This window comes from Agelaius tricolor, unplaced genomic scaffold, assembly GCF_023055355.1.
Source record: "Agelaius tricolor isolate 1412-34295 unplaced genomic scaffold, bAgeTri1.0.p SCAF_14, whole genome shotgun sequence".
NCBI classification, from domain to species: Eukaryota; Metazoa; Chordata; class Aves; order Passeriformes; family Icteridae; genus Agelaius; species Agelaius tricolor.
Window position 1 is genome coordinate 11,894,059 of NW_027269274.1, and position 23,631 is coordinate 11,917,689.

At 57.9% G+C, this 23,631-nt stretch overlaps 1 protein-coding gene across 6 annotated transcripts in view; it reads right to left on the reverse strand.

Annotated features, from left to right (window-relative positions):
- The window catches only part of CELSR3 (cadherin EGF LAG seven-pass G-type receptor 3), a 31,328-nt gene continuing 7,697 nt past the window's right edge, over positions 1-23,631 (reverse strand). The window contains exons 2-36 of one of the 6 annotated variants that reach the window (XM_071439685.1): positions 22,027-22,659; positions 20,251-20,473; positions 19,739-19,854; positions 19,277-19,365; positions 18,706-18,863; positions 18,362-18,525; positions 17,774-17,899; positions 17,431-17,600; positions 17,008-17,193; positions 16,755-16,865; positions 16,317-16,485; positions 15,922-16,063; positions 15,626-15,746; positions 15,140-15,323; positions 14,956-15,057; positions 14,311-14,325; positions 12,647-12,741; positions 11,709-11,918; positions 11,083-11,266; positions 10,491-10,640; positions 9,961-10,141; positions 9,523-9,690; positions 8,991-9,117; positions 8,597-8,803; positions 8,328-8,502; positions 7,740-7,813; positions 7,323-7,402; positions 6,559-6,685; positions 5,827-5,940; positions 5,552-5,688; positions 5,355-5,461; positions 4,556-4,729; positions 4,209-4,409; positions 2,959-4,036; positions 1-2,264 (exon numbers count right to left, since the gene is read on the reverse strand). In XM_071439685.1, the coding sequence (XP_071295786.1) occupies positions 2,237-2,264; positions 2,959-4,036; positions 4,209-4,409; positions 4,556-4,729; positions 5,355-5,461; positions 5,552-5,688; positions 5,827-5,940; positions 6,559-6,685; positions 7,323-7,402; positions 7,740-7,813; positions 8,328-8,502; positions 8,597-8,803; positions 8,991-9,117; positions 9,523-9,690; positions 9,961-10,141; positions 10,491-10,640; positions 11,083-11,266; positions 11,709-11,918; positions 12,647-12,741; positions 14,311-14,325; positions 14,956-15,057; positions 15,140-15,323; positions 15,626-15,746; positions 15,922-16,063; positions 16,317-16,485; positions 16,755-16,865; positions 17,008-17,193; positions 17,431-17,600; positions 17,774-17,899; positions 18,362-18,525; positions 18,706-18,863; positions 19,277-19,365; positions 19,739-19,854; positions 20,251-20,473; positions 22,027-22,659 (6,326 nt within the window). In that variant the 3' untranslated portion in view covers positions 1-2,236. Of the gene's footprint in view, positions 2,265-2,958; positions 4,037-4,208; positions 4,410-4,555; positions 4,730-5,354; positions 5,462-5,551; positions 5,689-5,826; positions 5,941-6,558; positions 6,686-7,322; positions 7,814-8,327; positions 8,503-8,596; positions 8,804-8,990; positions 9,118-9,522; positions 9,691-9,960; positions 10,142-10,490; positions 10,641-11,082; positions 11,267-11,708; positions 11,919-12,646; positions 12,742-14,310; positions 14,326-14,955; positions 15,058-15,139; positions 15,324-15,625; positions 15,747-15,921; positions 16,064-16,316; positions 16,486-16,754; positions 16,866-17,007; positions 17,194-17,430; positions 17,601-17,773; positions 17,900-18,361; positions 18,526-18,705; positions 18,864-19,276; positions 19,366-19,738; positions 19,855-20,250; positions 20,474-22,026; positions 22,660-23,631 lie in introns of those variants that run through there. The other 5 variants (XM_071439683.1, XM_071439684.1, XR_011681170.1 and 2 more) reach the window with 5 other exon arrangements.

Genomic DNA, 23,631 nt, shown 5'->3' on the forward strand with positions numbered 1-23,631 from the left:
ACCATTTTATAGACTTTTATTTCCAAATCTGGCGCTTCCATTGTACACTTTTACACAGCCAAAAGGGGGGTGTGGGCATCTCCCCACTCCCTGCCAACAGAGTCAGGAGACAGAGAGAGGAAACAAAACCCAACCAAATCCCCCAAAGGAAAATATCCAAACTCAAGGAGGATGCTCCCCAGAGCCCAGGTCACAGCACTACAATCAGGGATCAAGCTGCAGACTGGTCTGCAAGAAGCAGATTTCTGCTTCTTGACTGGCCCAGCTCTACAGGGACAGCCACCAGCCCTGCAGGGATGGCCACCATCTCTGCTGCTCTCTTTTTTGGCACTTGACACTTGCTCTCCATTTGGCAGCAGCATAAAGAGCCCTGTGCCCAACTTGGCAGGAACATGGGCCCTACAGTGCAGCAGGGACAGGATCCCAGGACTCTGGAGAGAAACTTGTAAACGAGCTTGTTTCCAAAGGCAAAGATGGGCAGCGTGGAGGTGCCTGGCTGTCCCAGCAGGTGGGGCCAGCAGGCTTTCCCTCTGCACACTGGTCCCAAATGGCATGTAAACATGTCAGCAGGCCTTTCTCTCCTCATCCCTCGGAAAAGGATGACAGTGAGCCTGCCTCATCAGGGCTGTGCTGGGGACCCAGGGCACCCCCAGTCACCAACCCTTCTGTTCCCTCCATACTCTCCCCACTGACTCGGGGAGGCAGCCAAGAGGCCTTGGCCTCCCTAGAGGCACGAGGACAGCAGCATGGGTCCTCTCCTGTAAACATGTCAGGCTGGGCTACAGTAAGATGCCACGGCAGTGTGGTAGTAAGGCAGTAAAGAGCACATGGTCATGCAGCCCTGAGAGCACCTGGGGGGTTTAAAAGGGAACATGCTGGCCCTGCAGAGCCAAATGTCCTGGCCTGAGGTAGGCACAGAGGGGTGCCATCTCACAGCACAGCCAGGGGTCAGGCCCCAGGCTGAGCAGAGAAACCATCTGGGTAGCCTGAATTTCCAGAGAGGGCAAAGTGCTGTTTATCTCCATCTCCCAAAATTCAGGCCACTCTGAGCTGGAGTCCTTTGCTACTCAGGGGAGAGCAGGTGTACACAGAGGCCCCAGGGAACCAGCTAGATACAACTTTTGTGGGCAATGCTGCACCCTAAAACTGGAGCCACATCATGCTCCTGTGGATGTTAGTCCTCTGCAGAGTGAGGACTGGCTCTGGGAAAAGCCAAACCTACTTCTCAGCAGGGCAAGGGTCATCCAACTCCTTTACCAGACCCACAAACCAACAGAAGTTTGTTCTGTAACATGCAGGTTAAAGAGCACAACACCCAGTGGGTAAAAACCCAGTGCTCACTTGCTGAGCCGAGGAAACCAGCACTGATGAGAGTTGGGACCACCCTGGTACAGGACAGGACTGCACAGCAGAGCTTGTCTCCTCCCCAGCAGGTTCCTAGTGATGAATTTGCTGCCCCACTCACGCTGGCACAGCCCCAGCTCACAGACAGGGGCAGCCCCATGGGGTGGTGCCATGGCAGGGCAGAGGGAGGCCTGGCTGCAGGGGGCTGAGGGACACCAGGCAGGCAGAGACAGAGTTTGGAGCTGCAGTGGGAGGGCAGGGAGGGCAACAGGGCCAGCTGCCCTGCAGGGGGAATGGGACAAAGCACTGCCAGCAAAGCCTTAAGGACTGCCTGGCGCTGTTTCTCCTGTCCACTGGGATCGTGGTTCTCGTAGCCCCAGGGAAACTGGCAAGGGGCTGTTGGTGAAACCAATGCTCCAGGTCCTGGGAACAGACCGTCCGTAAAAATAACCATAGAAATTTCTCTTCTCTCTGATTACAAAGATACAAAAGGATAGAAAACCCTCCCTGCCCCCATATCCTAGGCTCCATTTCTGTCCCCCTGCCATTGCCCACCCTTCACACACACACAGGCACACCCCACACACAAACAGCTCGCAGAGAAAGACCTTGGCCCCAGGGGATCAGAGATGCCACCCTTGCCCAGTACTACCTGTCACACCAGGCAGGTGATGGAGAGCATGGTGGCAGCTGAGAGCCTGGAGGCTCCTGGCAGTGGGTGGTGTGGGCTGCTGGCCCCTGAGCCCACAGGGCAGGGGAAAGCAGGGTTGGTTTTGGGCCTCTGACAACCATCAGTTCTGGCCCCTGCTCCATGGGGATACCAAACCTCAGCTGGCAGTGCCTGGTGAAGAGCCCTGCTTCTTCCATCTCTCTTGTGATCCGTTTCAGCTCCTCAGGAATGGCCATCGTTTCTCATTATTCTTCTCAGAGGAAAGAAAAACAGTGTTAAGCCATGGCATCTCTCTTGGTCTCCAGCACCCTTTCCCCACTATACCAGATGGGGACAGGGCAGAAAACCTCTCCTCTGTCAGGGCAGGAACTGTCTCCGAGTCCCTGAGATAAGGGAAGGGGGAAGGAGGGATGGGGTGGGGTGGAGTGGGAGCAGTACCAGCAGGGAGCAGAGCAAGAGGGAGAAAATGACATACTGGAACAGCATGCCTGGGGAGAAATGTGGCTGGGGAAGGCAGGGCTTCCCTAGGACTTGGGCTCCCTCCTCTCCAGCCAGCCTGGCCCTTGCATACATCCATTGGGACTTAGAGCCAGCACTGACCAAGGGATCAGCCAGGAGGCCAGCCTAGCTGCACAGAGCATCTTCCCTGAGTACCCCCAGGCCACAAGCAAGGGCCATCATCCCTTAGGCAGAGGGGACAGACTCACATACACAGAGGCTTCTGCTTGTGCTGCACTACAAGCATCTGGAGCTGTCCCACCTGAAGCTTCTCCCTGCCCAGTCACTACTCAGGACCAGGAGACACCTGCCACTCATGCAGGGAGCTCACCCTTACACAGCCCTCTCCTGCCAAACTAAACACCTTTGGAAAGAAGCCAGGCAGGTGGACAATGCACAAGATCAGCTGAACAAGACCTGGCTAAGGAAGGAAGGAAACCACTTACTCTGAGTCTGGTGACAGCTCTGAAATGCTGTGGGAGGTGGCAGAATGAGGTGTTGAGGGACACACTGCAGAGGGCGTCGAGGTCTGCATGGCAGAGGGGGTGGCGGTGGTCTGGGGGCCTGAAGGCGTGCTGGAAGATTGCACCGAGGACAGCACGGAGGAGTTAAAAGAAGCAAGAATGGAAGAAAGGATATCTAACTGTTCAGTGGAAGGATGTCTGCTGGGAATGGCCTCCAGGTTCTCCCTAGAATGCTGTCTCCTTGACAGCGGTTCCAGGCTTTCCCTGGACAGCTGCCTCCGAGAGAGACTGCCCAGGTTGTCCTGTGAGGGCTGCCTGCTAGGCACTGTGTCCAGAGGCTCTCTGGAATTGGATCTTCTGGACAAAAAGTCCAGCTGCTCCCTTGAAGCTTGTCTAGCTGATGCTAGCAGATCCCTTGAAGGCTGTTTTCTAGAAAGCAAATCCAATTGCTCTCGAGAAGTATCCCGACTTGGCAACATGTCTATTTGGTCTCTGGACACTTGCCTACTTGGCAATGTGTTTAGCCACTCTCTAGAGACTTCTCTTACTGGCCCACAGTCTAGCTGCTCTCTTGACCCAAATCTGCAGGGTAAAGCATCAAGGCAGTCTCTGGAGCCCTGCCTCCGGGGCAGCGTGTTCCCGTGATCTCTCTGACTGGGCCTAGCAGCGAGTAGATCCAAGTTCTCCCTAGATGCATGTCTGCTTGGGATACTTTCCAGGTGTTCAGTAGATCCATGCCTGCTGGGGATAGTGTCCAGCTCCTCTCTGGACCCATGCCGACTGGGCACAGCTTCCAGGCACTCTCCTGAGTTGTGCCTGCTCAGCTGCTCCCGGGACATCTGTCTCCTCATCAGCATGTCAAGCTGCTCCCGGGACGAGTATCGGCTGGCTGGCTGGGACAGACTGCCAGCCCCAGAGTAGATCCTGCCATAGGAGGCAGCAGGGACAGCCCTGTGACCCAGCGTGGACGTCTTGTACCACGTCAGCTCGTTGGTCATCCTGCCAACGGATGGCAAGCCCTGGAGAGTTGGGGGGTACTGGAGGCGGTTCTTCAAAATCCCTGCACCAGACAGAAAGAGAAGTCAAATATTTGCACAGCAGCAAGAAGAGCAGGAAAACCAGGGAGACGCCTCCTCAAGGGCAGGGCCACACAGATCTGATTCTGAGCTTTCAGTGTCACGTCAACCTGAGACAGGCAAGGCCACCCTCGCCCGCTTGCTCCAGATTGTTACCTTTTCTCTGCCGCTGGGTCTGGGTGAGGGAGTTCTCATCCCCACTGGTCAAAGCCAGGTCTGGCTGATTATTGTTGGCTGCATCCTTATTGATGTCAAATCCCAGCTTCCGCTCGGAGCCCCACTTCTGCAGGGAGCAGGGGTGAACCTCACACTCGCCCAGAGCTGGCCAATACGACATGAGGTCATTGCCATCCACATCTGATGAAGGACACAGCAAATCAGGCCCCAGAGAAGAGGGAGAGAATATTTCCATGAGCAGCAATTGAGCCATCACAAGACATGCATGGCCTGACCCCCCAGGGAGCTGAGCTCATTCTTTTCCCTGCTAGAGCCCCAGGCCTTGCCTTTGGGAGTGGTGTTGGCAGGGTTGGTGAGGAGGCGCTCGCTGTGCGCCGCCCGCTTGAGCTGGCGCTGGAAGCGGCCCCGCAGGCGAACGTTCTCCTCGCTCTCTGAGGATGGGATGGAGAGGCTGCGCTCCTCATCCAGAGACAGGTCACTGTCTGAGTCCGAGTCCTGGTCTGGAGGAACATGGTGTGTTGGGGAGACATTTGGAATGAAGGTGGGAGAGGTTGCTGCTGACAGCACCAGGAAGGCAGAACCACCCCAGGCTGACCACACTTGTGAGTTGCCCCTGCCCTTTGTTGCCCCTCCCTCAGCAGCAGCCTGTGCCAGTTCCCTCAGCCCTATCACCAGGTACCTCTGAGAGGAGCTGAGCTCCATCTCATTGCACCTTCCTGTAAGGCAGCTGCAAACAGCACTAAGATCCCCTCTGCCTCCTCTTCCAGGCTGAGTAAACCCACGTTCCTTAGCCTTTGCTTGCCTGTCCCACACCCCAGCCCCAGCTGTCTAGCTCCAGTGAGTCAAATGTCTGTGCTGTACTGGAGAGTCCAGTGCCCCCAGAGATCCCACAACAGCCCATGTCCCCTGTGTTGCCTCCCCCATTTCTACCCCCTTGGGGACTGGCTATGCCCTTTGCCATCTGTCCAGGAGGAGGATGTGCTAAATGACACAATGGCTGCCTCTCCTTCCTATCTACCACACGTTTGGAAGTCGCAGCTGAACATGGGGTGCAAGATGCAACCACAAACCCAGAGCCTGCACCAGGAAGAACTCCCCCAGCTCAGGAACAGGGCTGAGCCTTACCTCCCCCAGCATCACGGTGGAACATTGCCATGTCAATGTCTGTGGGGCCGGTGTGAGCCAACAGGCTGTGATCCAGGGCTGAGCCCTGACGTGCTGCCACGTTGTCTCTGAAAGAGAGGAGGCTCAAACTGTCACAGTGGCAGGAGCCTGTGGCTCTGCCCAGGCACTGCTGGCCCCTGAACCCTGGCTGCTCCTACCTGAGGTAAGCTCTCTGGCTGGAGTGGGTGCGGGCAGAGCGCACGCTGCTCACCGAGGACACCGTGGAGGCCCCCAGGGTGATGCGGATGAGCCCGCTCTCCTCAAACAGTGCTGTGTTGTTGTAGGCATTGGGGCCCTGCGGGGGAGGGAGAGGGCACGTGCCCTGTTAAGGAGCTGCCACGGCAGCCCAGGGAAAGTGGGGATATCCCTGTCAGCTCCTGTCCCAGACATGCAGCCTGAGCCCAGCCCCCTGGGCTGCTCGGCTCTCACCCACCTGTGTGCTCCTCGTGGCCTCCTCGCTCTGCCCCTTCTTGCTGAGGCAGGCCAGCTGCCATGCCTCCCGCACCTCCTCATTCAGTACACAGAACAGGACCAGCACTGCCAGGCCCTGTGGGGAGAGATGCCATGAGAGACAGCCCCTCACTGCCAGCTCACCTGCTTGCCCACAGTGCCAGCAGCGGGCTCCTCCCAGGCCATCGGACTAGGATGCACCAAAAACCCCAAATACCAATGAGAGCTAACACCCATAGTGGCCATGGATGAGGGAGGAACAGGTGGGGTGTCCACCTGTCTGGCAGTGGCCAAGAAGCAAATGGCAGGGTCCCCTCCAGCAACATCAGCCCCAGTGGGGGGAGAAGGTTGGCAGGGTGCTGCCATGAATCATATTTTGAGTGTCCAACACCTCCATCACATTCTCTTACTCTACCCTCTCAGGACATGGAGGTGCCTTCCCTCCAGATGGCACTTGCTATCCCTTGGATGTTACCTCTGAATCAAATGCCTTGCAGCCACCTCCTGCTCTCTGTGTCTGCTCACCACAGGCACAGCAGCAAGGAGTGGCAGGAGTCACTCAGTGCCACAAAGGTGACAGCAGAAGGGACAAGGAGCTCGGTGAGATGTTGGGAGCTCAGCACAGGGCACCCATTCTCCACAGATGGCCATGGGGACCACAGGGATGCTCCACTGGGCTGACCCTTGCCCTCCCCAGCAGAGGCTGGGCAGTTACCTGGAGGCTGCAGAGGACAGTGTAGAAGTAGTGGAAAGCCAGGACACTGTTGTTGACAGCCAAGAGGCCAAAGAGCCAGGTAGTGCTAATAACTAGAAGCAGAACAAAGGAGCTCCGTAACGTCATGCTGGAGAGAGAGACAGACAGACAGACAGGGACATAGACACACACTGAGAGGTTAGTGCGTACTGTTAACCTACAGGCTAGTGCTCACTGAGATCCAGAGGGGAAAGCTCCTGCAGAGACCTCCCTGCTGTGCCCAGCACTGCAGGCACATCCCTGCACAGTGGCCCAGCTTCCCCTGAATGCCAGGCCTTCCCTTCTGGATCACACATGGCAAACACAGGGGCCAAAATGACACAGGTCATTTTGAGCCACAGAGAGCTCAGCCATGCTCCAGGGCTGGCTCAGAGGGAGTGGGGAAAGGTCTCAGGAGCATGTAGGAGAGGAAGAAACAGGTGTTCATAGCTGACAAGGGCTGAGTGCTGAACCCAAGCAGACACAAGAGGTGGCTGTGAGGGCAGGTGGTGAAAGGGGACTAGCTGGGAGGTGAGTGTGAACATAGTGGGGACATAGGAACTAGAAAGGATAAAGTTTAGGAAGGGTTAATGTGGCTGGCAGGTGTGGGAGAGGACAGTGGCTGCAAGGCTGACACAGATGCACAGAAGGGCCCTCTGATGGTAGGAGGAGGAGGATGGTCACTGAAAATGCTAAAATCCACTAGCTGCCAGAGCTCTGCTGGGAGTTTGGCCACTAATACTCACAGAACTGATTTCTTCTTGGTCTCCTTTTGGCCTGGGGAACAGGACATCTTGGCCACAAGCAGGAACATGACCCCATTCATCTGAAAGTGTTGGCACTGATTAGAAGCTGTGCCAAGGGTTGGCTCTGACCTGACCTCCCCAGTGCAGACTCCAGGCTCGCCAGGCCCTGCAAACATCCCCTCCTCTCCCCTTCATGCCCAAGCTGTGGCCTCCCCCAGGTTTGGCTAGAGTTGAGGAGGGACAAAAAGAGGGCCTCTAACTGAGGGAGAGGGACACAGAGAATGGGACAGGCAGTGGGCAGCCAAGGAGGGGTGAGTGCCCATGGTGCAGAGAAGGGAGGCAGGAGAGGGTTGTGGGTGAAACAGGACAGGGTTTTACCACAATGACGACAGTAATGGGGCCTGCAAAGCTCCAGACCAGCTTATCATGAATGGAAATCCAGCAGAAGTCAGGGTTCCCGTAGCCCTCAGGATCCAGGCCAACAGCCAGCCCTGCAGGAGGAAGGGAGAGGTCAGGTCCACACCCAGCAGCCTTGGACTTGTCCAAACCATGTCAATCCCATGCCAGCACTGTCAGCAGTGAAGGGGCTTTCTCCCTGCTCCTTGCCATGTGCATAGGCTTCCCCACCACAGGGGGAAGGAGTCAGGACTGTGAGAATCAGCAACAGGGACTTTATTTCCTTCTCCTCCTGACACAGCCCAGTCCAAGAGGCATTCAGTGCCAACAACAGGTCACCCAAGTATGCAGGCTTGGGAAACCAAGAGACTTTAACTAGAATACCTGAGGAGATGTGCTAACAAATTACTTCTCCTCAGGAGGCAAGATGAGAGCCCTTGATACGTGGTCCCTGACCACCACAGCACTGCTTGCTGCCAGCACTGCTGACCATAGCAAGCCCACCCTCAGCCCTCCACCCTAGATGAGCTGGGCAACACCAGGTGGTCAGGGACTGCTGAGAAGCAGCAGGGCTGGTTTGGGCACAGCTGCAGCACCAGCAGCTCCTACCAGTGATGATGGCAGGCACACCCCAGCCGATGGCGTAGTAGAAGCGCATGGCTCCGAAGTTGACGTTGCGCGCTTCCGTCTGCATGCGGTAGATGTGGAGGCCCTGGACGAAGAGCCAGGCAAAGGTGGAGAGGAAGAAGCAGTGGAGGAGGATGGCAATCACAGTGCAGAGAAACTGGGGAGACAAGAGTGACTTAGAGATGGTCCCACTGTGCCAAGGCTAATGGCATCGTCCACACCTCACCCCCAGTGTGTTCAAGCCCACAGACCTGGTTCTCAGTGCGGTTGATACCCAGGAGAAAGAGCAGCTCAGAGAAGAAGAGGGTGACAGATATGTTGGAGTGGATGCCACGTGTGTTGGACTTGAGGCCTTTGAGGCAGGTCAGAAAGGAGAAGGTCAGCAGCAGAGACACCAAGGAGAGAGACACCAAGGAATAGGTGACAATTGCCAATGTCTCCAGATCACCTTCCAGTTGCTGCAGCAGCAGAGAACCAAAGGCAAATAGCAGGGTTAGGGGCAAACACAGGAAGCTGCAGAACTCTCAAACTGTGTGTGTCCCACATGGAATTTTTTGCCTGTGCCCAGGACATTTTCTGTCTGTGCTGGGACCCAGCTGTTAACAGTCCCCACCATCACCCACAGTCCCACAGGCCTGAGGTTACCTCTCGGTGTGAGCTGTCCATCAAAACCCCAAAGGTGCCAAACTGGGAGCACTGGCAGTGGACGTGGGTGGTGTTTCGGTACACGAGCTCGCAGTCCCTGGCTGTCCAGAAGCCAGAGGGGTTGGTCCTGCAGCCACCAAAAAGCAGAGTGCACTTAGGAGAGAAGACACACAAATGTGTGTGGGGGGCAGGAACCACAGAGAAGAGGGGTGACTGACAAGGCTCTTTTGCCAGCAGATACAACTGCTCTGCTAAAGTGGAAATATGGGAGCCAGAGTGTGGATGTGACACAGAGGGAAATGGGTCAGTGGTGGACCTGGCAGTGCTGGGTTAATGATTGGACTCAATGATCTTAAAGGTCTTTTCCAAACTAAATGATTTTGACCTTGCTGTGCCCTCCAAAAAACACCAAATCCCATGGGAGAGGGCGGCACCCCCCCCCCATCCCAGTGCTGCTCAGGGAAACTTGGGGTACGAGGAGGTGTGTGGGGAAAGCAGCTCAGAGAGAGTGGCCCAGTCATGCTCAACTCACAGGTTGGAGTGGTTCCACTGGACACAGAGAGGTTTGCTCCTGTTGGCTGTCTCCAGCAGGTAAAATTCCAGCACAAGAGGGGTGTCCAGGGGTCCTTGCAGGAAGGTGTGATTGCTGAACACAGACACACTCACAATGGGGGAGTTCATCACAGGATTCTTGGGGAGCCTGCAAGGAGCAACAGAGCTCTACCATCACTATCTGTGACGGTAGCTACAGACCCCCAGAGACTTCTCAGGTATCCTTGCTCTGACAGCTCAGAAGGAATTGCTCAGAATACAACATGAAGCTGGGAAACATGGCACAGAGCAGCACCAAGGCTGGGAATCAAACCCTCACCATTGCAGACAGACTTGGCAAGTGCCAGAGGGAACAGAACAGAGTCCAGCCAGCCCCGGTGCCCTGGTGCTTGTGGGGGCACAGGGGAGGAGGATGTACCTGACGCTGCGGCGATCCACCTGGTAGCGCGCAGGCAGCAGCCCCCCGAGGGTGCGGTACATGATGAGGATGACCACAGTGAGAGTGGGCTCGGGCTCTGGCAGCGCCTGCCTCGGGGAGGAGTTCTCCACAGTGTAGTTCCCTTCAGCCCCAGCCAGCGTGGGCACTGCTGTGGGCACAGCTGGGCCACACAAAGGGGTGGTGAGAACACACACACACAAAAACATACACACACAAAACCACACACACCCAAAACCACACACACACAAAACCACACACACACGCCAGCGCGTGCTGCTCTGAAGACAATTCACGAGGCCATCAGGAGCCTTTGGGATGTGGTGAATACTTGTAAAGCTCAGGATCTCAAAGTTGGCTCTCAGACCTCTGACAGAGACATGTCTCAGTAGGGAACATGCAAACTAAATGGCTTTTAAAGGTCATTCCAACCCAAACCTTCTTATGATTCTACATCTTTCCTGCCAGTTGTACCCCCCATGCTGTTCCTTGAGTGATGCTCTCGTGCTCACCTTCAGCTTTTGGAGGGCTCAGCACCGACAGTGGCAGCACCACGTGTGTGTGGGGGTCCCAGGCGGGCTGGCCCCTGAAGAGGCTGCTGTGGTAGCGGGGATAGCGCCGGCGGACGTGGGAGTGGTTCTCCATGCGATCAATGCTCAGCACTGCGGAGGAGCAGTCAAAGTCAGCTCGAGGATGGAAACCTGGAGAGCAACTGTGCTCCAGAGCACCCCAGGATTCAAGTCCGTGGCCAAGGGAGTTGGGGCTATAACCTCTATTTGGGCATGACACTAAATCTCAGTACCCACAGCGCTCCTTCCCAGCCCGGGTCCTTGCTCTGCCATAGGGCAGGCTACTCCTGCCACCACGGCCAGCTGCTTTTTCACTAGAGACGGGAAAGTAACTGTGAGCAGGCAGCACACTCTGGGCTCTGCTAGCTCTTGGAGGTCAGCTAGTCCAGGCAGGGATGGGACCAGGACATCTCTCACAAATGCTTCTCCATGTTAGAGAGAGCCATCAAGGACATTACCCTGAGGTGCAGTGAGGTGAGAAGGGAACCAGGTGTGATGGAGGAGTGTCTCTGCACCCCAGGCAGCTCCTACTCACTGATGTTGGGGGTGACCACACCGACGGGGTTGAGGTAGGTGAGTTTCATGTTGCTGGCCAGCGTGCCCGAGTAGTCGCGCAGCTGCTCCATGAGGCTGGCGCTGCCGTGCTCCCCGTGGGGCAGCATGGCCCAGTGCTCCCGGTTCTCAGGGGCCAGCACAGAGCTGCCTGCACGCAGCAGGTTCTGAATGGGAGAGACGCGAGGACAGAGGGTGAGCGTGGCCTTTGGGCCTCTCCTGACCACCCCCAGACTGCAGCACTGTGCTCTCTGCACAAGGGCTCTAGGAAGAGAGGTACTTCCTACTATGATGGGCTCCCCCCCTCAATTCTCATCAACCAGTGCCCTACAGAGATACCTTTCCTCCACCCTTGCCATGAGGGACCTGCCAGCAGCAGTAAGACCTCCCTCTGCCTTCCCAGGCTGAGCAAACCCAGCTCTCTGCCTCTCCTCAACCACTTTTTACTCCAGCCCTGACCACGCAGGCCTTGCTTCCCACACTGTTGGTGTGAACCGAGGAGCCCAGAGCTCCTGACAGGGTCCCACCACACCCTCAATCCCCTCAGAAACACAGGGTGGCTGCTCAGAGCAGCAGCACAGAAGGCACTGTGATGTGGGCAGGCCTGACCTCGTTGAAGTGGGCGTCCTGAGTGGCGGTGAGGCCGAAGCCGTGCTGGCGGCTCTCGAAGGCCATGAGGCGGGACAGCAGGCGGAAGGCGATGTGCACGTCGTTGCCAAAGTAGTGCTCCATGTGGTCTGTCACGGCCCGCAGACGGTGCGCCAGCTTCTTGGCTTCAATCGTGTTGAGCTCAGTCTTGTTCCTCTCCAAGCCCTCCAGCTGTCAGCGGGGAGAAAAGAGAGGGTTAAACAATTCAGCAGGTTCCTCACCAGGGATGCTGCAGGCCCTGCTGGGCACAGAGACTATTTCTGAAGCCACAGCAGAAACCATGGACACTCGCAGTGGTGGTCTCTAGAACAGGGAGAACATCTGGCAGAAAACCAGCCTCCAGTAACACACCAGGGTCTGCACTGGCCTGGCTAACCAGTGCCATACACAACAGAGGCCAAGGAGATGAAAGGACAGGGCAAGGCCCTGGCAATACTCCCCTGGAAACTCTCCTGGCTTCAGTTTCAATTCAGCCTAGATGACATGATGGCATTCAGCCTAGATGACATGTAAGTGTTGAATACACTTGCCTGGATATTTCAAAGGGATTTGTCCCTGACAAAATCGGGGGGCTACAGAGGTCTCATTGAGCAGACATCCCAGCAGCTTCAAACCACTCAGCCCTGCTCAGGGTTATTTATTTTTCCCTCAAATACTCTGGCAGGACAAACTAATTTCTGAGGGGGACACAGATTAAATGAAGCCATAGGAATTTAAGCTCAGACCACTGCTCCCACAGGAGGGATTTGGGGGAAGGAAGTGAGAAGAGAAAGGGACTGAGCACTGTGGCAAGGCCCTCTCATACCCCAGGCACCCCTGGAGAGCTGAGTGCTTTGTGGCTGTGAGCCCTTGTTCAGAGGGCTCCTGCTCTGTCAGGGCTGCAGAGCTGAGAAGATTACCAGCACAGACAGCTCCTTGAAGGCAGGCGAAGTGCAGTTGAAGAGATCTGGCTCCAGCCAGCCCTTCTCCTCATCACAGTGTCTGATGGCTGCACCTAAAACAAGGAGGAAGGGCTTGTTGGAAATTCAGCACAGGAGACATGGCTGATCCTCTGCACCAGCTAATCCCAAAGAATGGCACTGTTACACCCCAGGGCCATCATCCTGCTTTGCACCAGTGCAAACCGTTCTGCTCTTGGTTTGTGAAACCTCAGCAAGCTGCAGCCATCCCTCCCTCCAGGAGCTTCGTGCCCATGTGTGCTTTGGGGCTGCATCAGGCCAGGTGCCATCACACAGGATTGCAAAAAGGACTGATTTGGCAGGACCCAGGCTGGAAAAGCCCAAGGGGACATGACTGTGTCCTTAGGCACATCTGACCACAAGTTACAGAAGCCCAAGCAGCTCTAGGCATCCCCCAGCTGACAGCCTGCAATGCCTGCTGAGGTCCTGCTCTCTCTACAGGGCAAAGCCACCCCAGGAGCACAAGAGCCCTGCTGCTGGGCTGGAAAACCAGCCCCTGAGATGAGCCCTTCATTCAAGGGGGATGGAGGAGTGGGATGGTGCACCCCAGCGTGGAGGATCCAGCAGTGTGAGTTCAGTACCCAGTGCCAGCCCCCAGTCCCTGGTTGGAGCCCAAGCATTTGTGTGCAGCAAGGGAGTTTGCAAAACTGAATGGGATGAGATGTTAACCACCACAAAAAACACTGCTAAAGCCAACACAAAGAAAAGTGTTCTCAGCTGGGTGTGTCACCACAAACACTCTGAGCAAGAGAAACCAGGCAACCCCAGTGTACCCAGCAGGACTGTGGAGCCTCAGCATCAGGGCACAGGAGTCCAGCCAGGTGCCCATGGCTGGGAGAGGGTATCAGGGGAGGGCAGGGAGAGGAAGCTTAGAGCAGACTCCAGTTACTGATCAGAAAAGCCCCAGGGACAAGCTCTTCCACCACCTCCAGCTCCCAGCAGTCCTCCCAGCCACCCTTCTCCCAGCTGCAGGAGCACAGGGACCAGTGCCATTGCAGCAGGGAGCAGGAAGAACAGGAAGTCTCCATACTGATGGCATTCCCCTTGCACAGAACAGATTGACTCAGACCTGGGCAGAATCTGACCCTCAGGTCCCTGTGCCTTCCCCTGCCAGCCAGGCAGAAGGAACAGGACCTTGTGCTGTGCCTGCCCATCAGTTCCTGTTCCCATCCTACCACTCCCCACTCAAGTAGTTTGTCCTTCTTCCACCCCACAGCCATTCCTCCCTGGCCTCGCCACCCACTGCTCAGCACCAGCTCCTTCCCCTCCCAGGCTAAGCAAGCAAGTGCCATCCAGGAGAGCCAGCATCCATGCCAGCCAGGGAGCAGAGCACAGACCTGCCCGAGCCAACACTGCAGGCCAGGCACACAGGGTGGCAAGGGCTGCATGCAGCTGCAGCTGGGCTTGTGTGGTTAGTGAGCTGGGAGCAGGGAACACTGTGGAGGAGCAGGGAGACCAGGCAAAGCATTGGGAGGACCCTTGGCAGCTCCAGAAGCAGCAGGGAAAGCGCAGGGGTGTGCAGGGTGTCAGGCAGGGAGCAGGGAGGGAAAGCTGTGTGGTGCAGCCCTTAGAGCACAGGGGGAAGGAGATGGGAGCAACCTTACCTGCACCCCTCAAGCCTGTGCACGGAGGGCGAGAGAACCAGGGAGAGAAGCGACAACAGTTAGGAGCCAAACCTGCCTCCTCCAGGGGCGAAGGGCTGGGGAAGGACAGGGCTTGTATTGTCCCCTGGGGCTTGCACTGCCCTACACTCCCAGACACCCTGCTGACACCTTTTCTGTCACTGAGGACAGCTTTGCCTCCTCCAGCTCAGGATGCTGGCTCCTACCCAGCATTCACCTGACAGCACACTGTGCCCCACTTCCCTGGCAGGGCACACAGGGATGGGGCTGGTGGAGTCACAGCAAGGCACTGAGGGTGCCGTGCCAGGCCTGACCTCAGCCTCAAGCCTGGTGAACCCAAAGAGCAGCAGGAAGAAGACAGGCACCAAGACTGAGGGAACAGCACAGCCCCATAACTGGGTGATGGGTCTTACACCCCACAGCTTTTACCCAACCCCAGTGCTATGGCCAGCACCCTCTGCTCTCTGCTCTTCCCCAGGCTGTGACATTTTCTCTTCCAACTTCCTTCTCCCAAACTTCAAGCCCAGCTGAACAGGACTGGGTTAGCGCAAGAAGAGAGTGATATTGCCAGGGCTGCTACAGGACAGCCAGACTGCCCCCTCCCCTCTCCATCACGTCCCCACTCACCCAAGGAGCCTTTGGGACACAGCACTGCAGCCGAGAAGCCAAACTTGGTCTGGGGCCACCACACACCTGCCTTCAGGCTTTTGGGGCAGCCGTCGTAGAGCACTGTGGGGACATACAGGTCACAGGGCCAGCCCACTGGCACCAAGCCCCTGGCAGCAGCTGCCCCTGCCGTGCCCACACTCACCCTGGCAGCCGCTGGGTGTCACCTCAGCGAAGGGGCTGTCACAGCTGTTGCACTGGCGGCCGATGACCCCGGGCCGGCAGTGGCAGCGGCCGCTCTCCCTGTCACAGGAGCGCGAGGTGGAGCCCACGGGGTAGCAGTCACAGGGCAGGCACGTGTCACTGCCTCTGGGCCGGTAGTGGAAGTCCTGCGAGGACATGGGGACAGTCATCATAGTGACCCAATAGGAAGCAGGCTGGGGAACCCCTGGAGCCAGAGAAGGTCAAGGCATTCCTGATTTCCAAGCACCCCACTGCGCCCATCACCACCATGCTGGTCCAGGAAGGCTGAACAGAGGAGGTGAGCAGGGATCCAACCCAGATATGGACACACAAAGCAGGACCTGGGCAACTGCCAGGCCTTTGTGGGGGGACAAGGAACAGCATCAAGAACAAGCAGGGTTTCAGAGAAGCCATGGTCCATGTCCCCACTGGCACAGCTGCCCCTCACCTTGCAGTGGCACTGCCCGTTGGTTTTATTGCAGTCAGGGTCAAAGCCTTTGTTCACATCACAGTTACAGGGCCCACAGGTGGGGTTTCCCCACCAGCCCTTTGGACACTGCTGGTCTATCCTAGGGAGAGAAATATCTTTGATATTACAACAACCAAATTCCCTGGGCCTTGTTCTGCCACCAGTCAGCAGCTCCAAGGAGGAAGGTGGCACTGAGAAGTCCCTGGTTACACATCCAGGATGAGAGGCCAGCATGGAGCCAGGCCCAAAGGCCACGGTCCTGCCCTGTATCTCACCTGTGCTCACAGTACTGCCCAAAGAAGTTCTCACTGCACTCGCAGATGTAGCCCAGGCGCGAGCCAGGCTTGCGGCGACACACCGACTTGTTCTTGCAGGGGTTCAGGTGACACACATCCACACAGTCCCCTCCGTAGTACCCTGAGGTGGGGACAGACACCACCAGGTAAGCAAATACCTTCTACCTGAGAGGTGCTGGAGTACCAAGGAGTGAATTCAGGGAGCTCAGGAGGGATTCTGCCCTCCAGAAAAACTGATGAGTGTCTGACAGGGATGTGACTTGCCCCAGGCACGGACAGGAGAGCAGTCACAGGCCAGGAGGGAGTCACAGGGGCAGAGGAGAAGATAAGCAGGCATCGAGAGCAGAGGAGTGGCAGGGTGCTGCAGGTCCTACCTGGCTGGCAGACACAGGAGTAGCTCTGCCACTCATCCTTGCAGACACTGTTGGCTGGGCAGGGGTTGGAGTCGCAGGGGCTTGGGACACTGCAGCCAGCCTCCACCCGCAGGGCATGGTTGGGCTTGGGCAGCACGATCCCGGTGACGCTGTCACCCAGGCGCACACCCTGCAGTGCAGGTGACAAACGCACAGTGAAGCCAGGGCAGACACACCAGGCTCCAGCTCTCCTGCCTTCCACAAACCCCCAGCAGCAGCCACTCGCCACGCTCCCTATTTAACGCTACCCCATGGCACCTCAGAGCCTTGAATGCCCAGAGGGACAGTGACACCAGCAGGATGGATGCTGGCAGCAGTTGCCAGACTTGTGTTTCCAACTCTCCACAGAGAGAGAGCTCTGACCTGCTGAAAAGGGAAGGCTCAGAGCAATGGACTCACCTGTATGCAGCCCCTCAGCCCATTCTGCACCTCGCCAGAGCCCAGGACTCCCCCCACATGCAGGTGTTTCACCTTCAGGCCATGCAGTTCATTTCCCACAACCACCGTGTCCTGCAGAAGGGAGCAACACAAGGCAATGGGCACCAGCCCTGGCCCAGCCCTCTCAGGGGGTGCAGAGGCACAGCTCTGCCTGCGTTTGCCAAGCATCCCCCACAGCTCCTGTCCTGGTGCCAGGGTCCTAAGCAGCACCTACCTGGTAGAGCCCAAAGTCCAGGGTGAGGGTGATGACGTAGCGCGAGTCTCGCCCGCTGTGGACATCCCGCAGCTCCAGCTGGAGGTCGTGCCACTTCCCATCACTGAGCTGCAGCTGGTCCAGGAGCAGGCTGGTGCTGCGCCCTGACCCCCTGCTCACCATGAAGGAGAGCAGGCCCCCAACCAGCTGCAGAAAGGGAACAGCAATGCCACCAGTGAGCAAAGACCTCATCAACCCTGGCTGCTTCCAGCCTACCCTCCATCAAATCGTGGGGAGGGAAATCCATCCCTACTAAATGCCTCTCCCCTCAACCACCCTCTGCTTGGGATGGAGCCAGCAGGGAGAACAAGGTCCCCATGCCCTCCTGGGGCAGACAGCAGCAGAGGCTGGCCCACGGTGCTGTGGCTGAGGCTGTGGCCATACCTGGCAGAGCAGGGTGGTGTACTGGCCCGCGTGGGCCTGCAGAAGCACCCCATCCTGCTGGCGTGTCCGGAACGCCAGCCCCAGGTACCACGGCACTGAGATCTTCACATCTGCCTTGAAGTCCCAGGTCAGGACACTGTTGCCCTGAAAATAGTGGGCATGGTGCATGGCTGGAAAGGAAAGTGGAGGTGAGGAGAAGGGTAGGGCACTTCACAGGGAGCACTAGATGCAGGGACAGCAGAGTTAGTTCATCTCACATGGATCCATCGCTCTGCCTCCACAGCAACCCCAGCACAGCCTTGCACCCCACCCTGCCCATGCCCAGCAGTGCCCCCTCACTCACCATGGCGACAGTCCTTGCCCCCAAAGCCAACAGGACAGAGGCAGGAGTAGGTCCCCCAGCTGACAGAGCAGGTGCCACCGTTCTTGCAGGGGTTGGAATCACAGAATGTATGCTTGGCATGACAACCTGGAGGTATCAAAGCCACCTGTATCAGCCTCAACCAGCTCACCAGCTCCCCCCAGCCAAAAGGAAAGACACTGCTGCCTGCTGGCCCTTCCCCAGGCTGTCAGAGGGGCAAGCCCTGCTGTTCAGTGTCTCCACCCAGATCCTGCCTGCTCAGGGATAAGGGTTAAGGCTGTCGGTGCTCCTTATCCCAGAACAATGATACTGTAGAGCTGGACTGATGATCTAGCATCTCCCAGATCAGCCAGCTCAACAGGCTCTGCACTTGGGATCAGGGGACATTCCCAGAACATTAGCTGAGGTGGGCATTGGATCATTTAGGGGGACTTGAAGGCCTTGTTCGCCAGTGAGAATCTGCTCAACTCCAGCTGTGGTGCCACGATGCTGTTACAGCCCAGCAGCAGTGCTGTGTGAGAAGCAGAATGCATTCCCTGGGAGGGCTGGCAGGAGCAGAGGCACTGGTACCTGCAGCAGTTCCGTTGTTGGCAATGTAGGAGGCCAGGTCAATGCGCTTGCTGTCGATGAAGAGGTCTCGCATGCATCCCACAAAGTCCCGGTGAGTGATGGGGAAGTTTTCTGGCAGGTTGGGAACCCCTCCAAGGAGCAAGGGACCTGTGAGGTCCAGGGACCTGCAGGATCAGAAGCCCAGGGCTTTAAGAGGTACAGTGACCTCACCTCAGTGAGCTCCCCAGTGCACAGGGCTGGAAGCACCTCCTCAGGGACAGGCACACACAGCCAAGGTCCTGCACATGACGGCCTGGCTCCACAGGGATCCACCCTCCCCACCACAGCAGTTCCAAGGAACTCACTTTTTTGAGCTGGTCTGCACACCTTCTGCAGCACAGGAATAGTTTCCAATCTCGCTGCCAAACTGCAGGGCCACTGAAGCATCACATTCATCTATTGTCAAGATGGCCACCTTGTCCTTGGAGGGGCCCTGCACCACCCCCAGGGTGCTGACCTTGGGCTGAAAGCAAATGAAGGCTGTCAGCAGCACACATGCCCCAGACCCAAGCACCCAAGGGTTCACACAGCAGTAAGGAAAGGCCTGAGTAGCCCAGGCTCAGCTGTGCTCCTGGAGGTGTGAATAATGCAGGAGGGAAACGTCCAGCCAAGCCCAGCAAGCAGCACCAGAGAGGGACATGGACAAGGACGCTGCGTGCAGCACATTCCTGCAGCCTCCAAGTGAGGTCCTGGGTGTCAATCTGTCCTGCACCCAGCTGTCTGCTCCATTGCATCCATCCCCAAGGGCTGACAACCTGCTCTACCTTCTCTGCAGAGCCCCTGGCATGGGACAGAGGCAGAAAACAGGAGAGCCAGAGCTGCTCACTTGTGGGGAGAGAGAGCCATGAGCGCTGGGGCCAGTTGGGGCACACATACCTTGTTGTAGTAGCGGAGCTGCAGCGTGTGCCACTGCCCATCACTCACACCCCCCGGCAGGTAGGGGCTCACCACCGTGCTGGACTCTCCTGAGGAGACAGGGATGATGGCAGCCTCAGGGGAGCCAGACAGCCTTCAGGTGTTCCCACCCTTCCTGAGGCACCAAACCCACTGTGCTGCTGATGGACTTGTGAAGCTCACAGTGACACAACAGGACAGAACGGCGGCAGAGACACCAAAAGGGTTTGTCCTGGTTTGTGTTCACAAACTGCACTCCTAAGCCCAGGGAGAGTCCTGATCATCTCATCTCCTGCGCTATCCACTGATGCTCACCAATACCTCCTAACCCTGCTTCCCTTAGCACAGGTTCCATCCAGGGCAGCACTCTTCTCCTCCCACTCAGCACAGGCCTTCTCTCAGCTCCCGTGACACAAATCCCACAGCAGGCAGGGCCAAGAGTACCTGTGGAGTATTTCAGCTGGACCTGCCCCTGGATGATCTCCACTGCCAGGAAGTCGTGCCTCTCATTCAAACGCCCATTGTAGAGCAGGAGGCCGCCGGGCTCCACAGTGCTGAACCTGGGGCAGGGTAGGAAGGAGAGCAGGGTGTGTGCAAGGAGCACGTGGGGATCCCCTGTCTCCTGTGGCATGCACCAGCATCCCAGCACAGGGACAGTAAGACCTGAGCACGGGGGCCTGGCATGGAGGTAGAGAGCTGGTGGCAGCACTGACGGAAGGCATGAGCTGATGCCAGTGCAGATTCAGAGCCCTTTGGCCAAAGGTGCCATGGCAGCCCCATGGAGGAGCAAAGCCAGTGACACAGGGGTGTGGAGAGTATCAGGCAGCCCCCAGACTGGCCCAGCGTGCTGGAGGTCAGTGCACAAGAGCCACCAGAGCAGGGCCAGGTGAACTGAGGACGCTGCTGTGCAGTGGAGGAGAGAGAGAGAGAGAGAGAGAGAGAGAGAGAGCACTCACGAGAGGGCGAGGGTGAGGTGGAAGCGCTGGCGCAGGCCCCGGAACATGATGAAGGATCGCGGTGGGAAGGAGCGCGTGGACACGTGGCAGAAGGGCGCCTCGAAGCCGCCCGCCGGGCACTGGCAGCGGAAGCCGCCGTCGGCGCCGTCGGTGCAGGTGCCGCCGTTGTGGCACACGCCGGGCACGCAGCGCCCCGCACGGCTGTCCACCTCACAGTGCTCCCCTGCAGGGGCAAGGCCACAGGCTGGGACCACACACAGCAGCCACCCACGGGCTCCTTGTCCTGGGAATGCAGACTTCAGCCTGGATTCGGGACAGGGTAGCTGAGGGAAGGAGTCTATGGAGCAGCTGGGGGCCGGGGAAGGATAGGACACCCCAAGTGTTACCCAGGTGTCCCCCACAGGAGCCAGTCAGCTAGCAAGCACTGCCAGCCCAGCACGAGCCACCGGGCTGGATGTGATGCCAAGTCTGGCTGAAGGGACAACTTTGGATCCGAATCAGCATGGGAATGTGACAGGAGGGCACTGGCCACAGCTGGGCTGCACAGTCCTAAGAATGGAGAAGCAAGCCAGGGAAGTCCTGGTAATGCTGAGAGTGCCTCTTGGGCCCTGCCACCACACAAACCCGGGACAGGCATCTCAGTCCTGTCTCTGGGGTGTGGGGACAGCCCAGTGCCACCGAGTTCCTGTCAATAGCTATAGAAATACCACCATGGCACCGGGAGCTTCCAAACACTGCATGCAAGTGGGAACCACATGGAGAACAACAAATACCCTGGCACCTTGCTGGCATGGGTAACAGGGATGCCCCACACCAGCTCAACAGTGCAGTGCAGTGCACCTGTCAGCCCCTTTTCCTGTGCTACTCCCACAGAACCCAGGGAACCACTCAGCTGAAGTCCTACGCCCCAGGCCCTGCTCCCATTACTTGCTCTGTGATACAGAAGGAGGATGAGGAGACAGCATGAAGTGACAGGCAAATGAGCTCATTAACCCTTCTGCTAATGACTGTTCACGTTTCAAATGCTGGAGGTTAATTACCACTGACTCTGCTTATCTCACCAGGAGCCACCTAGAGAAGAGCTCCAGGCAGCCATCTGCTGCCATGCTCCCTCCTGACAGCGAGAGCAAGGCAGGGGTTCCCTCCTCAGTAGCCAGAGGCCACCTCCCCTCATCCCCCAGTTGCCAGTTCTCCACAGCCTGTTGGGAACTTGTGGCAACCAGACTCTAGCTGGACTGTGGATTCCCCTGCCAGCCCCCCCAGCCAGGACCAGATCTGCCTGGATCAGATCCTGCCTGGTGGGGCACCTGGGCCCAGCCTCCCCTTCTGTTCTGGGTGTGTTGCAGCTCAACCACTGCACATGGGGCCAGTGTGGCTCCACACCTCTGCCAGACCAGCTGAACACTGGCACAGGCTGAAACCACAGACGGACTCCAATCGTCCCAGAGCCCATCACCCCCCTAGCATGGGGGACAGCCAAGAAGCCTCCTGTGCCCCAGCCTAGCCTAGTCTAGCTTAGTCCTCCTGCTCTGTGACAAGGGGTGGCCAGGGTCCCCAAGAGTCCTCCATGCTAACTCCCTACCAGACAGATTTCTATGGCAACCTCAGCCCTGCACATGCAGCACCATGGAAACACAGAGCTGGGAGCAGAGCTGGACTCTGCAGGCACAGAGAGGCTGTGACACCCACTGCCCTGGTGGGAAGAGCACCTGCCATGGTGACAGCAGTGCCAAGGGTCGCTCCCAGCCCTCCCCCAGGGCCCAGCCCCGCACTCACCGCTGAAGTGCTGGCGGCAGACGCAGGTGTACCCCCCCTCCCTGCGGGTGCAGATGCCCCCGTTGAGGCAGGGGTTGGAGTAGCACAGGTTGATCTCTGTCTCGCAGTAGTCCCCGGTGAAGCCCTGGGGGCAGCGGCAGCGCAGGCCGGCGATGGGGTGGATGGGCCGGAACAGGGTGGAGCGGGAGGCGATGAAGGGCGCCGAGCTGTCGAACTTGAGCACGGAGATGCACTTCATGTAGTTCTGGCAGGGCTCCCGCAGGCACACATTGTCGTCAAAGGGCAGCACCTCCAGCATGGAGGTGCCTGTCAGCACCATGCGCTTCATGTACAGCTGCTCCTGCAGCTCCTCCGAGCTGAAGTAGCGCCCGCCCCAGGGCGCCAGCGCTGAGAAGCTGACGTTGAGCACCGTGCCCCCCACGTCCGTGTCGTTCTGGATGTTGAAGATGAAGATGTCCTCCTTGGGCGTCGCAAGCACGGTGGCCACTCCTTCCAGGAAGGTGGAGAGCAGCGGGGAGAGGAACCTCTCCTGCCACATGTTCTGCAGGCGCACGGTGATGCTGTTGGCCAGCATGTCCTCCGTGATGATGATCACGCGCAGGACGCACTGAGCTGTCACGCTGTGGATCCCGTCTGTGGGAGGCAACAGGAACATGCTGCAGGTCTCTGCCTGCTCTTGGAGGTCTCCTCCCTCCCAGCCCAGGGCAGAGCCCTGCGCCCCACTGTTTGACTCCTGGGTAAGGAAGCTTGGAGCCACAGCCCCAGGGGCTCGTAGGGAGCCACCTGGGATGGAGGGGCAGTGGCCGGTGTGGCTGCACCTTCTCCCCCCCATCAGGCTCTCCACTGAAAGAACTCTCAGGTTTTCTCCTTGTCCTGGATCTCGGCAGCAAACTGAGCTCTGAGGAACAAAGGTGCTCAGGAACAGAAGGAAGTCCCAGCAGGAGGTTTGGCAAACACAGGAGCTGATGCCAGGGCCTGGGGTGTTTTGCTTCCCTGCTGTGCCTTGCCTGCTTTCCCCATGCTGCCTTTTCCTGTGCTCTTCTCCTGCCATTTCCTTCCTCTCTCCTCCAGGCTCTCCCGAGCTTTTGTGCTGGTCTCCCTGCTTCCCCCCTTCTCACCATCTGCTCTGCATCTCTTCCTGTCTCAGCCCATCTCTGGTTTGTTTAATTCTCTTTAATCTCTATTTTCCTTGGAAACAAACTCCTTCCCTTTGGGATCGCGCACCACATGAGCAATCTCGCAGGCAGGAGCAGGGCAGCGTGCAGGGACACTCGGAGCACGCCTGTCTCCTCTCTCAGCACCTTGGCCAGCAGCAGCAGCAGCAGCAGCTCACCCACGGCACATCGGCTGCACTCCCGGCCAGCGGCTCAGGCTGCAGGGGCACCACAGCACAGCCCAAACGGGCAGTGCTGCAGCTTCCATCCTGGCAGATCTGTGATCATGGGCCCCTGCCCCACCCCACCTACCCAGCTCTCAGAGACCCAGTGGATCCTGACACCCCAGGATACCCCAGACACCTCTGATAGCAGCTTTGGCTGGGAGAAGCCTGTCTGCTGACCCCCAGGAGAATGCCTCCTATCACCTGGTCCCCTCCTTCTGGGCTCC